This window comes from Pterocles gutturalis, unplaced genomic scaffold, assembly GCF_000699245.1.
Source record: "Pterocles gutturalis isolate BGI_N339 unplaced genomic scaffold, ASM69924v1 scaffold19744, whole genome shotgun sequence".
NCBI classification, from domain to species: Eukaryota; Metazoa; Chordata; class Aves; order Pterocliformes; family Pteroclidae; genus Pterocles; species Pterocles gutturalis.
Genome location: NW_010136186.1, coordinates 2119 through 18325, shown reverse-complemented (window position 1 = coordinate 18325; position 16207 = coordinate 2119). Strand labels below are relative to the sequence as shown.

Sequence of the window (16207 nt, the reverse complement as noted above, 5' to 3'; positions counted from 1 at the left end):
GAAAGAGAAGGATGTGTTGAGAGGCATGGGCAGTCCCTGTTTTGCTGCAAGTGGTGATGTGTCAAAATTCAGTGAAACAGCTAAAGGAGGACATGTTTAGTAACTGAAGTGCTACCTGAAATGGAGAGCTCAGTCCCAAACAGCGTGCAGTCTAAATGCTGCCTGCTGCAGATGAACTCAGGGGACAGAGTTAATTGGAGCTTAGCTATAACCTGGTTTCTTAAAGAAGCAAGGCTTATGCAGTCAACCTGTCTGTCTATCCCCTATCTCTTTCCTTCCAATAGCTTTTAATTTCATCAGCCAACTTCAGCCAGGTTTATCAGAGGGGTAAAAAGTCTCAAAGGCAATTATGTTCCTATCTGTCTCCTGAACCGTATAGCCAGGAATATTCTGTTCATGCCTGACAAGAGAAGAGGCTGCAGTAAAAACCTGCCATTTCTGAAACTCCAGAGGAGCCATATAAGAGAAATTTTGCATAGGCCCCGTTGCAGAAAAGCTTCACTCAGTAATGACGGACAAAGCGTACAGAGTCAGGCTTTGTGAGGTCTGGGGCTTGCAGAATTTTCATGCTTGTAAATTTGAGTTTTGATTGTCTGTCATAGAAGGAGTAAGTTTCTGTAAGATGTTTTTAGGTATTCCCAGGAAAGAAGCTGCAATGAGTGATGGTTTTCAAGACAGGGATACAGAGGTTGTCTGTGTAGAGGAGGTGAGATGGAAGTGCTGAAAAAATTGAAGTGGAATTGCAGCCTGACCCCGTGAGTAAGGGTCTGGAGTTAGCAGTGGTGAGGGAGAGAAATTTCCACTGGATTTGCTCTTTTGGCACACTGGACATTGCTGTTGAGAACAGGAAATTTAGTTTGTTCACCAGTTTGACCACACTATCCTAAGGGATTTAATTTTAGCAGTCATGCAGAGGTAAATTACAGAGAGAGACAAGAGTGGTTGGAAGACTAGAAAGGGAGAAGCTGGACAACGCAACTCTGAGTGACCTATTTGTGGAACAGAGAGGAAATTATGAAGTATGGTGTGGAAAATATGATCTGGATAGAGTCTAGATGAATGTGGAAGAAAAAAAAAAAAAAAAAGGTCTCATTTAGCTGCAAATCAAAGCCAAAAGGGGAAAGGACCAATGATGAGCTGAAAGAGTTTTAAGAGAGAGAAAACAGTGTGGTATGTCTTGCTATATGAAACATTATTTCCCACCTTGCAACTGTACTCATAATGACAGGGCAGATAGAAGTCTTGCATTTGGTTATTTGCTATGTACTAAATCATAGTGACATTTGTTCCCAGTTGCTGGAACCGTACCCTGAATGTCAGGCAGTAACCCTTTTATTCTGTTTTAGGAATGTTTTTGAAGCTGTACAACTTTGTATTGGAGCTTCCTGTGCTCTGTTTCACCTTTGTCATAGAGTGGAGAGAGCTTTTCATTCTGTGAATTTCCTATATCTGGTCACATCCAAAAACTACAGTTTATCAAGCAAAATGATATGTGGTCTGCAAGCTGTGCTCTCTGGATAGCTGCTGTAAGCTTTCTTCTTTTTTTACAGTACTGGAACGACATCGGTTCATGAAGCAGGCTCAGGCACTTGCACCTTGGTTGTCACCCAACATGTTCTATGGAGGTGGTGACAGGAACTCGCAGCTTTCCTCTTACCAGCTGAACCCTCTACTGCAACAAGGTGAGACCATGGGCATAATTTCAGAGGGAAATCAGGATGAGAAACAGGTAACTTCCCGGGGAGGCTCAGCAGTGGGGTTTTAGCCTCTCTACTACAACAGAGGGAAAAATGTTCCTAGCACGACTGCATGTCCTAGCATGACTGCTCTGCTACATCTGCAGTGTACTATAGACTTGCCTAGGTGGATAAATACAGCCTATCCATCTTAAGTGTCTTGCTAGGCTTAGTGCTGAGTGTAGTTTAATGCTAACCAAGGTATTAGTTAGCATTAGTTGTGTGCTACACCCCAGCGACTGCAGGGTAAATATACCCAGCTTATCTCGCTTCATGTGGTAGAGGAGGGTACTGTGTCTTTGTTCTGCTGCGCTGGTCACGGTCAACTCCTTATAGCCAAAATTGACATGACAAGTGAGGTGCAATTTGTTTGAGTTCTTATCAAATGTCCAGTCTTCAAACGGCTAAGGACAAACTGCCTTCTGTGCAATAGATCTAGCCTGCATGCAGAAAAAAATGAAGGACACTTTAATGAACCAGGAAGAATTTTCCAGTCGTTCTGCCCCAAAATCACTTGTATTAGTGGTATTTATTTGTAACTTTAATGGAGAAGGGAAGATGGAGTCTCTGAAGTCCTAGAGAAATAAGTAGTAAAATAACTTATTACCAGTAATGTTATTTAATTGCCCAAAGAAAATAGGGGAATTCAACATAATGACTTGTCAAATAAATCAAACATATTTTTAATCCAAAATTAGCTTTTCATCACTATACGGCAGTCACAGATTTACTCTGTGTCTGATGAGTCTTAACTGTTGCTTGAAGAAATAGTTTGCAAACATCTTAAATGCTAGATTCAATATGTTTGTGTATATACTTTTTTAGCCCACTAGTTAATTCTACAGTTACCATGTTTCCTAGCCAGGGCACAAGTTTTCCTTAGGAAGATGACTGATCTACCATGATTTAAGACAGAATACACTGAGTCTTCCCAAGGAAATCCATGTGCATGCTGGCAGAAAATGGGCAAGTTCCTCGGGCAGTTTCTTAGCCTGTGTTTTCACAGTCCTTGAATCTCCTGTGCTTCAGTTTCCCTTAAATTTGTTTCAGGTCAGCTTTTTAGAGATGTTGGGTAGAAGGGACCTCTAAGGTTATCTAGTCCTACCTCTTGCTCAAAGCAGGACTGTCACCAACCTCAGTCACATTAGCTGTGGCTTTGTCCAGCTGAGTCTTGGAAACCAGCAAAGATGGAGATTCTATGAATTCTTTGGATAACTGTTCCAGAGCTGGACCAGTCTCCTAGTGGAGAAAACTTCTCCATTTGCTACTTATATCTATACATACATGTGTGTGTTTTTGTGTGCATATATATTTTTGTTAAAACAAAAAAAAATGTTTTTCTTTTACATATTGGTTCATATTTCTTCCAGTTCAATGAGATATAAGAGGAAACACTATGAACTTTCTCTGATTTTTTAAAAATATTAAAATTTTTAAAAATATATTTCCAGGTGTGCTGGATGACTTTGAATTCCTACCTCTGTGCTGCCCAAAACACAGATCATGCTGCAACTTACTAGCTACTACTCTTTGTACCTTACCTTGTGTGGTCTAGATGTGCTGGTTGTGGTGCTTGAGACTCATGCAGCTCTTGCAGTGAGGAGGAGCAGGAGAAGAGAGGTTCAAAAGGGGCTCAGCCAGGATCATTAGTGCAGAAGGGCCCTCTCTTTATTGTTTCCCCTTGACTTGCTGCATTCTCCTGTGCTTTTATCCTTAGATGTGTCTCTGCAGAACAGTCTCCCACTGACGAAGCCACAACCTCAGCTTTACCCTAACAAGGGTGTTTTAGACTATCTGGAGTCTGAAATTCAAAACCTTAACATGTCACAGTTCCGGCCACCCTCCCACCAGCGGCAGGCTGTGCAGCCCAGCTTGCTGTCCTCCCTGGGCTCTGAGATCATGCCACCTCCTCTCAATGATCACGTCTCCTCTGTCCATGGGAGCAGCAACTCCTCACGGCCACAGAGAGCTGCCCACACCCCAAGACACTGGGACTCTACAGCAGAGAACAGGAGGGAAAACCAGAGGTGGCCCTTGCCTTCCAGTGGGGATTCTCATTCCAGCTACAGTCGGGAGCCCAGGGACAGACAGCGAGAGGACCATCCTCAGAGGCAGAGGACAGGTGGCTACAATGGCAGGCCCCAGCACTCCAGACGGGATGTGTCCCCCCCACGCCAGGCTGAGAGGGGCAAAAGCAGCAGCAGCAGCTCTAGTTTCTATCCAGAGGAGGCCAAGGAGCGCTCCAGCCACCATCGTGGCTGGAGACAGGAGCCCACAGGGAGGCGAGACTACCAGCACCACACCAGGAGGAGCAATAACTCAGGTCAGCGGCGGCACAGCTACTCTCCTCCTTCTCGCCGGGGGTCGTGGAGCTCCTCAGAAGAGCAAGGCCGGCTCCCAGTGACAAGCCGCAGGCGGCGGCACCATTCTCGGGAATGGCCAGAAGATAAACCCCCCAGTTATCGCTCATTAGAAGTCATCCCAGGCCACGACAAGAAGCACAAAGGCAGCGCAGGGCCACGCTCGGTGAGTCATCTGCCTTTTTGCTTTCCTGTCTAAGGGAAGAGTAGGTTTTGGGGAGTGAAAGTGAATGCTTATCACTTTCTGCAGCCTCTCCTTTCAAATGGAAAGCAACGAGCACTGGGTGCCCTGTGCAGCTTGGTTATGAAGAGGATGCTGAGTTCCCTGCCTTCAGACAAGTGTTGCGTGGCTACAGTGCATTCAGGGGCAAAGCGGGTAGTAAAATAAAGTAGGTCCCCTATCATGTCCCACACCAGGTGACATGTTATACGCTCTTGCTCCTGTCTCCACCTAGAGGCACTTGGGGCTCTATGTGTGGGTTGGTGTTAAATGCGTGGGGAGAAAGCACTTCCAGAGTAGGCAGCAGTACTAGTATCCCTCTGCAACCCTGTTGTGTTGGTTAACTTCTGATTTCTTTTAACATTTGCATGATTCTCCTATTATCAATGTCCAACATTTGATTTTTGTAGTATCTTGCTGATATTTTTAAGATGGTTCATATGTTAAAGCATCCAGGTAAGATGCCTAAAGCTACATGAAATATGCTTTAAGATCTTGGGTGGCTATAGTGGTGAGAAATGTGTGATCCTCCAGGCCAGGTGGAAGAGGATGGCTCACTTGTTGTGACTCTTGAGAACTGAATGTGCATTATATGGGCAGTGAACAGCTGGTGTTCACAGCTCATCTTGTCAGTTTACCCTGGGACTAGATTTCAGGTAACAACCTAAGCGTGAAAAGCTTCATATCCAATTGCTAGTCTACAAGTTAGACAGTGTAATCCCCCTTAAAAAAACAAAAGATTTTTGAAATAAAAAAATTTTAATTGTCCCTTATCATATATATGCAGAGTTTTACCAGGTGAGTCTTCTCAAATGGCTTTATTTTGCACATTACCATTTTTCTTTCTGAGTTTTGGAAGGAAGAGCAGTTCTAGTCCCATCTGTGATGTGTGTATGTGTGAATGGTTTTGTTACGGTGCTCAAAGCAGGTAGGAAGACATATGACTTCCATTCATTCTTCCTTGTTAGTGAATCTTTTACTTTCTCTTGCAGGACAGAGGAAGTTCCCACAGTGGAAGAAGCATAGTCATTTAATGCCACTACTGAAATAACTAAGATTCCCACTGGACTCCTTTTGGCTTTTCTACTATATAGGTTGGGATGACTGCTTTTGATTGAACTGACAACCAGCAAAAAAACAGATGAGGAAGTTTTCCCTTAGACTTGTAGCTCTGAAGGATCTATGTCTAGTGGCCATGAAAGCAATACATAACCCCTTTTTATTCTTGTGGTGCACTGAAGACATTCTGTTGGAAACAGCAGATATTTTTTTTAGTAAACCGTGTATTCCCAGTCTTTAAAGAGAGATACCAGTTGCCTTTGTTAGGTGCCCTGGCACTGCAAGGATCCCAGTCCATAGAATGCTGGTCCTTTGCAGACCTGTTACTGGAGAATGGCTCCAATGATCAGAGTTGTAAAGTCACAGGACAGTAGAGTAATTTAGGTTGAAAGAGGCTTCTGGAGGGCATCTGATCCCAACCCCTGGGAGTCTGGTGTAGGGAGGCACAGCATCTCCTTTCTAAGGCCCTCTGTTGTGCCTCACAATGTCTAATCATTGCTGCTTCTGCCTGGCTGCTCAGCATAGTTGGGTTAGTTGCTTCCTTTTGTCATTGGTAAGCCTCTCTCCCAAACAAAAGGATCACAGTGTTGGAAGGATGTTTGACTGCCTTAATAAGGGCTCACTAGCACATCTGCAAATTGTCAGCTTATCTGCCTTTTACTGACTGAAACAACCTGCCTTACTTTTAGCTTAGACCTTAGTGCCTTAAAAGATACTTGTTCTAGCCTTTAACCCAGACTTGATTTTTTTCATAAACTTAAAGGGCTAAATTTATGAAGGTTTGGCTGTCCTTACAGAGACTGAGCAAGGTATGACTATTGTCCCTCACACCATGGACCAGAATTTTTTTCTAATTTAGAAAGCATGACTTTCTGGGCATATTTTTCCTAAGCCATGTGCTCTTTTCCATGCATTTTATGTTCTCCCTTTTCTCTCTGTGCCATGTATCATATACATGGGGTGGGATAAAGGGCTCTGAAAAAGTCTTACAGTCACCATTTTTAGTATTGTCCTGATCTTTACCCTGACATTTATACCAAATCTGCATATGTGCTGCATCTAATCTGTAGCTAGATTGCAGGGTTTTGTCATCTCTTACCTTGCAACTAGAACACAGAATTTCTGTACACTCTGAGACCAGTTGCGAAGGAGAACAACTTGCCATTTCTCCTTGACGTGATTCATCCACTGTTTTAATTTAAAATGTGCTAGAAAAAGAGAGGGTGTCCGCATGCTAGCTGCTTCCACAGGAAACTGGCTTGCCAGAGGCACTTCTTGGATTCAAGAGACTCAGCTGTTGGCAAGGAGCTTTTGGAGCATCTTGTGAGTTAGTTTGTAACCTACAGGCACTAGAGATTGCCCCGTATCAGTGACTGCATTGCCTGGCTTATTTCCCAACCAGTGCCACGTGGGACACTTGCTACTATTTGTTCTTTACTGTCCCAGTTAGTGATGTGCTTATGCTTTCCCTTGGAAGACTGACTTGGAGAGGCTTTCACTTTTGCCCACTTCCTTTTTTTTCTTTTCTTTGGACAATGATAGGAAGCATCACATTTGGAGCAAATACTCCTAGCTGGATATCAAAGCAGTTGCTGGTCAACCAAAGGCTACTGCAGAGAGTGCTCATTTTCCTACAGTTTCTTGGCTGACAGTGCTTATTTCGAATTCCTGTGTTTGGAGGTAAAGCAGGAGGACTAACTAGGTTCTCTGGTTAACTTTGTTTCAGAACCAGAGGCCCACTTTTTAAATACAGAGGGGCTGTTCGCCAGCAGTTGATGACTAGCACAGAACAGAGCTAAAAGAGATAAAAGACCAACTCCAAAGTTTGAATTCAAGCAAAGTTTGTATTAAGCATAGTCCTTGTCTGCAGTAGACTCAAACTGTTAATAATGTGAACTGACCCATGGGTTACATCTAAAATATACAGAATTAAGTGTGTTCGCTGAACTTGGAAGGCCAGTATCACTCTTGAATCTGGTTCTGTCACTGGCTGTGATTTATTTTTGTTCTTATTTAATGACATGCTGAGAGTTTTATGCATCCTCTCTTCTATGATGGGCTAGTATTTTTTTTTTAGTTAAGAGGAGTTTATGGTGACTGCTTCTTCTTCCAAAGCTAGCATCCTGTTTTGACTTTAGCATTGCCTTCTGGCACCTAGTAGGAGATATCCAGGGCTCTGCAGATTCTCCCCTTGGAAGCTGAATTTCTGGCTTGCAATTTGACTATCTCCTTATGCTTCCAATAGGTCCATACATCACACAGGACAACTTCTTCCTGTCATCTCAAACCAGCCCAAATGTCCGGGTTTCAGGGAAGCGCTGCCCCTTTCTCCATCAAGAGTAGAGGCTATTGAGACATCACTTGAGATCCCAGCTTGGGAAAGTGTTCACTTTCCTTCACATTCAAGTGTCTATAAGCCAACATGTACCTAGAAAGTTCTCCCAAGAGCAAGAACCCCTTTACAAGGCAAGAAACTCTAGATGACTTTGAGCAACAGTAGCAGCTGTTGAAGCTTGCTGCGTAGTATGAGCACACTAACTGCAGAGGTTGTGCTTTTTTATCTAAATCCTGTGAAGGAGGTCCCCATCTTTATTTGTTCCTCTAGTCCCCATAATTGAGCTAAGGTGACTAATTGTAGATTGTGTGAATTTGCACAATTTGTGCTGTGTGAAGTCTGAAGAGTTTTATCTCTATCATACTTGAGTTCCTCTTCAGCCACTTTGTTCATATTTATAGAAACATTAAACAAAACTCTTCAGGGAAAATTGATTGTATCTCAGTCTTAATTCTGTAACTTCTTAAACTGTGACAGAAGTAGATTAGTAGATTAGATTAGCAGGGAAGCAGAAATGCTACCATGTTCACTGGCCCACAGACCACTGCAGTTCATAAAACACCAGTTGGTCAGCTGTGAAATAATTACAAAAGAAATCTATATATGCATGCTTTACAACTTATTAGGCTTAGAATAAGTTTATTTCTATTTTTAATTGGCTATAAACGAAAGCCATTGTGACAGCACTGCACAATACTATGTGGACTCTTTTCCAGTAAGATTATGGGGTCTTTGACTTCTTTTAAAAGAGAGAGAATTGAGCAGCTCAAATACTGCACACTGAAAGAAATAACTGTAGGAAATAGCCTAGCCTCATTCTTTCTAGGTTGTAATTTATTCATGCTTAATTTTTCAGCCATTCCGAAGAGCTGATGTTCGTATGTCAGCCCATTTGTGATGGAAAAAATTCAATATGTTTCACATTTGGGAGTTACTGCTATTCTAGACCTTTGTTCTTTCTGTCATGCAGTTAAAGGAACATACCTTACCCCCAAGAATGAATTTTCTGTCTCAGATAAAGTGCCTTGATAGCCACTGGAGTTACCCTAATTTAAAATAATAATGTAATGAGTAACAATGCTACATGGGGCAAATAAGGACGCCCATGCTGCTCCTGTCAGCTGCTTTCCACCTCAGACCAGAGATTCATAAGAGAGATTAAAAAAAATCATGTAATTTTTTCTTTGCTTAAGAAAGGACTTGCAATGTCTGGCTTTCTTGCTTATTTGCAGAGCGCCCTGCCACTCTGGAATGCCATTCCAGGAATGGAGGGCAATGGCTGCTTCTTGTGCAATCATTGATCTGGTCTTGGCAAGTGCCTATTTGGCAGTAGAAAGTGCTGAAATGCCCAGTTGCTATCTCTGGGATTGTATTCATGATAGCACTAGCTAAAGTTAGGCTAACTTTGGCGGGGGGGAGTGGGGGATGTTACCCTGTGTGATAACAACCACAATGCAAAGCTCTTCAGCAGTACGTATTACTATATAGGCAGCTAAGTCCCCTCTGTGTTACTACCTCCAGCAGCACATCAGTTTAAGGCACCCACTTAATATGGTTAGAGAGTTTCATTTGTTGACCTGACGTAAAAGAGACATGACACTTGAGGTTATATTAAATCAACCTCCACTCCAATGAGTGGTCATTGCTATTTCTGATAAGTTAAATGCCTATAATGTGCCTTGTACTGGTCTTCTGAATATTATTCCAGCTGTAAAAGCAGATGGTAAATGTATAGATTCTCTTCAATGACTGTCAAATGTGTAATTAAAATATAAGAGAACTTTCAACCAGTTGCTCTTGTGTGTTCTTCCCAGATCATAAATCGCTTTTTAGTGTTTGCACCCGAAGTGGAACTGAAAATCCTCTGTTCTTACTTCTGGAATTAAGCTTGTTATTCATTAGTAAGAATTTTGTGTTATTTTTTGGACAAAAATGCAAAATGGTTTGCTTGTATGCTGGACTTTTTCTTCATATTTTGGGAGACTTCTTTGTTTTTCTAATAAAGAAGATAATTTGAATAATTATTCACCAAAAGAGTGGAAAAATGTCTAGGAAACTGTTGGCAGGCCTCTTTAATGATATGACCCACTGCAGCAATCACTGACTTAGTTGCTGTATGTGTAAAAAGAGAATGCTTACTGTTCGGTTCTGAAGTATTTTGAACTCCAGGAGAAGAAAAATCTTCTAGAAAATTTTAGTTGATAAATGAAGATACTGATTGAGCTTTTCACACTTTCCACATGTGACAGTCACCTAATAAATAAGTGGCTGACATAAGAGCAGAGGTCTGTTGGGTCTCACACAGCAGGCTTAATTCATGCCTCATGTCCTCCCCATTTCCCTTGGCTAATGCCCTTTGTGGCTCAGTGTTGCAGCCTTTCTGTCTCTTCCCCCTGCTACTCAGTGGTTGCACGTGCCAAATACAGATGGCTGGCCTGACTGAATGGGCACTTAGACTTGGAGCTTGAGCTATGGGAAAACACACCCTCCAGCAGCAATGCAGTCACTTTCCGACTGGGACCAGGTCCCTGGGGAGCCTGGGGAGAAGTTAGCATAGAATTATAGAACGGTTTGGGTTGGAAGAGACTTTTAAAGACTGTCTCATCTGCCCTGCCCCTACTTTGGGCAGGGACACCTTCCACTAGATCAGGTTGCTTAAAGCCTCATCCAACCTGACCTTGAACACTTCCAATGATAGGGTGTACACAACTTCTCTGGGCAACCTGTTCCAGTGTCTCACCACCCTCATCGTAAACTATTTCTTCCTTATATCCTATCTAAATCAACCCTGTTTCAGTTTTAAACTGTTCCCCCTATGTCCTGTGCCTTGGTAAAAAGTCTTTCTCTGTCTTTGTTTATAAGCCTCCTTTTTATATATTGACAGGCCACAATAAGGTCTCCCCAGAGCCTTTTCTCCAGGCTGAACAACCCCAACTCTCTCAGCTTTTCTCCATAGGAGGGGTGTTCCAGCCCTCTGATCGTTTTCATGGCCCTCCTTTGGACCTGCTCCAACAGGTCCATGTCTTCCTTGTGCTGGTGGCCCCAGAGCTGCATGTTTCCCCTGGGCAAGTTCTGACAGTTGGCTCAGATGTCTTGTCACCCTGTGCAAAAAGGCTTGGATATGGGGAAAGAAGGAACGGGAGGGGTGCATGCTTACCCCTGTGCACCATTTGGCTAATGCATTGTCAGAAATGGAGGGTAAAATACAAATGGGTGTGTTAGCCACAAATAAATTCCAGCTGTCAGAGCAGTGAGGTTACAGCACAGGCCTTCCCACAGGAACAGACGGAACAAAATTCAGCCCAGCCATAGCTATTGTTAATGTGGAATTTGGTCAACTTATGAAAAGGTCCTCTATGACATGGTTGCCTGCAAAAATAGGGGACTCAGTGACCCTGGAGCTGCCTTCCACGTCTCTTAGATTCAGGTCAGACTGACCTTCCATTACCAAATCTCAGTAACAGGTCCAGAGTCCCCCACAGCTTCTTGCCTGTCCCGCTGAACTGAATCTTCTTGCAAAAGAGCAAATGGAGAAACAAAGCAGGACCTTTGACCCCTTGCTATCACTATATTAGCTCTGCATAAATGTGGGTGTCGCAGATGAGCACCTACCTCAGATTCAGCCCGAGAAAGAGAGGGAAAGCAGGACAGGTAAGAGCTGAACTCTCTGTTCTGGGTAGTATGGACTTTGTGACTGGTGTATCTAGGACATACAGAAGTGAGTGGAGGTGGTCTTCTGTTTTGACCCATTTCTTATTGCAAACAAAAGTGTGAGCCCTTCTCACGCTCCATAGCCAAGAATATTGCTGAAACTGAGGAGGGTGGGAGTGCTTGAGATGGCCTAGACTGAAGCTGAGTGATGGATGCTCATAGGCAGGTCAAGCCCGTGGTAGGGAATTGCAGAGTTTCAGTGTTGGAAGACACATAACCTTTTCCCAGCTGCCTTCATCACAGGGACTATAGGCTCTAAAGCAGGTAAGATCTCTACTTCATGCTCTTGGGAAACGAATTTATACCTTTTGCCTACAGAGGGAGAACCTGGCTCTAGGATTAAAAATCAAGGAAGGCAGCGGAGTAACTGCTGCTGGTCAGCAAATCTCTAATGAAGATGGAGTGGTAGCTTTTGGAGGTAACCTGTGCACAGAACAAAATAAAAATGGATGGAAATTTTCTTACTGTGGGATAGGAAGGAGCAGTGACTTGCAGCTACCTGGCACAGGATTTAGCAAAGCATTCACATGTAATAGGCATGCAGCCTTTTTTTGCCATTGCAGTTCCTAACACTGCAATGTTTTATTCGTATTGCTATGAATGATGCAGCCCTCTAATTCAGGGCATAAATGAATTTTAACTTCTAAACACCTTGTTAAGTGCAGCATGTTTGAAAAGCTTGTGTAGGTGTATTGTCATCTTTTCAATATACCAAGTACCAAATTTTCAAGAGTTCCTCCAATTCTGACTTTTTTAATAGACAAAATAAAGGAGGCTGGATGAGGCTAAAGTTTGCACTTACTCCCTTTTGAGAACTTGTTCTCCATGGGCTACTTTCTGCTTCATTAATCACAGTGTTGAAAAGACAAGAAAACCTAGTTGAGCAGTTGGGTCTTTCCTCAACTAGAGCAAGACAAAATAACAAAATACTCAGGTCACTAAGATGATAATTGTATGTGATGCATTTGCTAGCACAAGGTTCTTTAGAGCAATTTACAACCCCCCCCCCAAAAAAAAAAAATCAAAGAAAAAGAACGCCTACATTACTAATTTTTCAGCTGTACTTAATGTGTGTTGGAAACCTATTCCGACCTCTGCCAGTTTTAGTGGTTTGCTCATATGCTAAACCAAGGAATTTTAGTGCTCGTATAAAAGTAGCTTTAACTTTCACATATTTTTTGAAGCTCTGAAAGCTATCATTCATTGTGGATGTTTGTGATTATACAAATAAAAGGACACTTGCATTTTTGTACTATCTTTTCCTCACATCTTCAGAGGAAATGTGCCATGATCTTTCCTGTTCTCTTCTTCATTTATTGGTTAGGTTTGTTGCAACAAAACTCTAGTGTTTAACTGACATGTTTTATTTCTCTGAAAAAAACCCAAAACATTGTATGCTGATTCCAGCAGCTATCTTCGTGTAGAGAGCTGAACAGGTACTGCAAACCATGCTGCAATCCAGGGCACTGGTGATAGCTCTGATTCTGCTCCTTGGCACCACTCTCCCTGGTAAGTCTGAAAAGCTTTTCTGTCTGCCTGAGACAAAGCTCAGGTCTACAGGCTTTCACTTGCCCTAGAGAAGTCTAACCCATCCATAAAGTAGGACTGAAGCGCCGTAACACAGTTCAAGTCCATGAATATATGGCACTTGGCAGCGTGAAACAAGTTAGTAAAGGCCTGGCATGACAATTGTCCACACCTGGTGCAAATACTCTGCCACGTAAGGCTTATGACCTAGGTGCCCAAAAATGAGTGATGAGATGCTGCTGGATGCTGCCAGAGCTATGAACATCAAGTCGCTTCCCATTGTACCCAGGGGAAGATATCAGAGACACAAGTGACTGGAGAAGTCTCATGGTTTTTTGCCATCTCTTTCTCAGAAGTGCACTCAAAGTCTGTGTTTGAGAGAGATCGTCGCGACTGGCTGGTCATCCCTGACGCAATTGCAGCTTACATCTATGAAACTGTGAACAAGATGTCCCCTAGAGTTGGGCAGTTCTTGGTGGATGCTGCTCAGACTCCAGTAATTGCTGGGACCAGGTATGGAAAGCTCTTCTGTGCTAGTGCTAGTGGGTGGAAAGGGAGAGGGAGGAGTGCGAGAAAAAACAGATTAATGAAGTACCTGTACAGGGAGACCTAGGGGGAAATGAATCAGCAACCAAAGCCTGATGTGACTACAATGAGAGTGGGGTGCTGGAAAGCTGGGGTAGGATGATACGGTTTCACGTGGAAGTGCAAGCTCTTCCCAGGGAGGCACACTGAACATGACAATGCTCGTGGGGATAGCAGGTACTGCTCTTTATACATGGGTAGCGAGGGAAGGGGCCACTAGCTGGTGGGGGATCAGGCCCCCTCGCAGGGGCTGAGCAGGTGCTGCGGTGCTGTCTGTAAGGGGCTGGGGGCTGAAGGTGACAGGAAACACTGCTGTCACTCAATGCAAATCACAGAATTGGCTCTAGCTGTAAATACACGTTCCTCAAAGAAGGGGAAAGACTTTTCTCCCAACAAAAAAAAGCATAGTGACCCAACAGATGCAGTTTCGTGTAACTCACAGCAAACACATACTTCCTATTCCCATCTTCTGAGGAAAGCCCCTCTAGGACTGCTGAGGAGCTCTGCGCTCCCGGTGACAGGCAGTGTGATAACTACAGCAGATGGAGATTACCCTCATGTATTTGTGTATCTTACCACATACGCTGTCGTCTCCCACAGGAACTTCCTCATCAGAGAAACAACTAAACTCAGTATACTGGCTGAACAGCTGATGGAAAAAATAAAGAACCTGTGGTACACAAGAGTCTTAGGCTACTAGCTGGATGAAGTCACACAAGTCAGTATTTCCTGATCAGAGTTGGTATCACCCTGCAGTTCCATCTTTCCCCCTGCCCCTACTACTGGCCAAGATCAGTCAATAAGACAGAATCGATGCTCCTCTTAATGCCACTAGAGGGAACCCAGCTTCAAAGACCAAAGGATGGAAAGCATCTGCTGAAGTCTCCTCCAGAAAAAAAACAAAAAAACCCAAAAAAACAAAAAAAAACCAACAAAACCAAAACGCTGCTGGGCATGGGGAAGGCAATGAGATTGTAGAGCTCTTCTGTAGCCAAATCCTGAAAATTAATTCCTCCTGAACGGCTTGGCCATTGCTCTCTAATAAAAAAATGTTTGTTGTTACACTTCCTTAAGTTTCCTGTTTGTATTGACTGTTACAAAATCACATCCACATCAGCATCCCGTTCTGTTGAATCAGTAGCTGTGATTCACAAGAAGTTGCTGCAGGCATTGCTAACAAACCCTGACCGTTCAGGCATACCTAACTAAGCTCAGATTCTTCTTGGGGGTGTGTGGGGAAGGCAGACAGATGGATGAACAACAGAACTACCTGAGCATCTTTCAGGGTAACCACAACGTGGCAATCATAACTTCACATCAGGAAAGACCATGAAATGTTGAGTCCTACTGATTGTGCTCCTTGGTTAGGTGAGAGACAAGCAGGTGCACCTTTATTAAGTGTCCAAAACTTTCGCATCATTTGGCAAAAAAGAAAAAAAAAAAAGTGCCTGTAAACTGGACTGTCCATCAATTTGAGCAGGACTTTCAAAGTAAGTATCAGTCAATCACTAGGGCCACTGAACACCCTTTCCAAAGGACAAAGGAAGGGAAAATCTCTCACTATCCTCACGATGGAGGTTGATCAGTTTATGAGAGGAACACCCATTCCCAAGACTGTCTGTAAAAACCTGGAAGGTCCTTGCCAGCACTGTATAACTGTGCCTTATCTCAGATGCCCACATTGGATAAGGAAATTAATCTGTTTTATCATTAAGCAAGCAGAAATAAGCAGGCAATTTGTCTGAAATCACACTGGGAGAGTGCAGCAGAGGCTAAAACAAAACCTTGAGAGCCTGAGATCTATGAGTCACATGCACATGGGCAGAGCTACTGCTTAGGAAGGACAGCATTGCTACAACCTGCAAAAGGAGATTGGCCTAAAAACTGCAAAGCCATGCTACTGTCTTTTGAGGCACATCTCCATTGACTTTCCACTCATTGGAGACCTAAACCTAAAACTTTGTTCTGCTTCAGCATAATGCTTAACTATCTGTCAGGGCTTGAGAACAGATATAACAGCTCTTACCTGGGACTCTCATCCAGGAGCCACATCAAGCCCTGTCTCTGGGCACCCAGGCCTGTGGCTGGTCCCTACTATCCTGGCTTACTGGTGGGTTTTCTTGGACCTCTGTTGTAGGTAGCCTCATCCTATCCCTGGCTGTGCTTTCTGGATGGACCTTCGACCTGTGCTGTAGCCTTGCCTCCAGCTCTGTTTCCTGCTGTCCAGGTGGGCTCTCTGGTACAGCTTGGTACTTTACCTTGCCTGGGGCTGTTGAAGGGCCCTGTCACAGTTACTCCCTCACCTCTGCTTTGGGTACAGTGGGACTGTGCCCTGGCTGGGGGTGTAACTACATGTGCTGTGGTCTCTGCTGGCTCCTGGCTTGTCCTCCCTCTTGGAACACCCCAGCTCTTGCTGCTCCCTGACACTATTTCTGGATTATTAGGTAATCAACAACTGAGTAAGGGAAACAGGAAAATCGGAGAAGCCCATGGAGGAATTGGGAGATGTCAGTGTTTGGCCCTTGCTATGGAAGTGTGCAAGAGAGCAAGGGGAGAGATGAGGTGTCACAAGGGAGGAGGGAGAAGCAACAGAAATCAAAGGAAGAAGAATCAGCAGTGATTGCTCTAAAAGCTGAATGTATTTCCTCAAGTCTATCCCTCCCTGAAACTACCT

The 16207-nt window shown here is 43.7% G+C and overlaps 2 protein-coding genes across 2 annotated transcripts in view; both read left to right on the top strand.

The window, feature by feature from the left end:
• The window catches only part of ILDR1 (immunoglobulin-like domain containing receptor 1), a 15453-nt gene extending 11158 nt beyond the window's left edge, over nucleotides 1-4295 (top strand). The window contains 2 exon segments of the mRNA XM_010082224.1: nucleotides 1551-1682; nucleotides 3454-4295. Coding sequence (XP_010080526.1) covers nucleotides 1551-1682; nucleotides 3454-4295 — 974 coding nt within the window.
• Nucleotides 4296-12854: 8559 nt separating this feature from the next.
• On the top strand, nucleotides 12855-14266 carry LOC104468181 (apovitellenin-1). Its single transcript, XM_010082223.1, has 3 exons — nucleotides 12855-12930; nucleotides 13302-13461; nucleotides 14134-14266. Exons 1-3 carry the CDS (start codon nucleotides 12870-12872, stop codon nucleotides 14231-14233), a joined length of 321 nt encoding a protein of 106 aa, XP_010080525.1. The 5' UTR covers nucleotides 12855-12869; the 3' UTR covers nucleotides 14234-14266.
• The last annotated feature ends 1941 nt before the right edge of the window (nucleotides 14267-16207 follow it).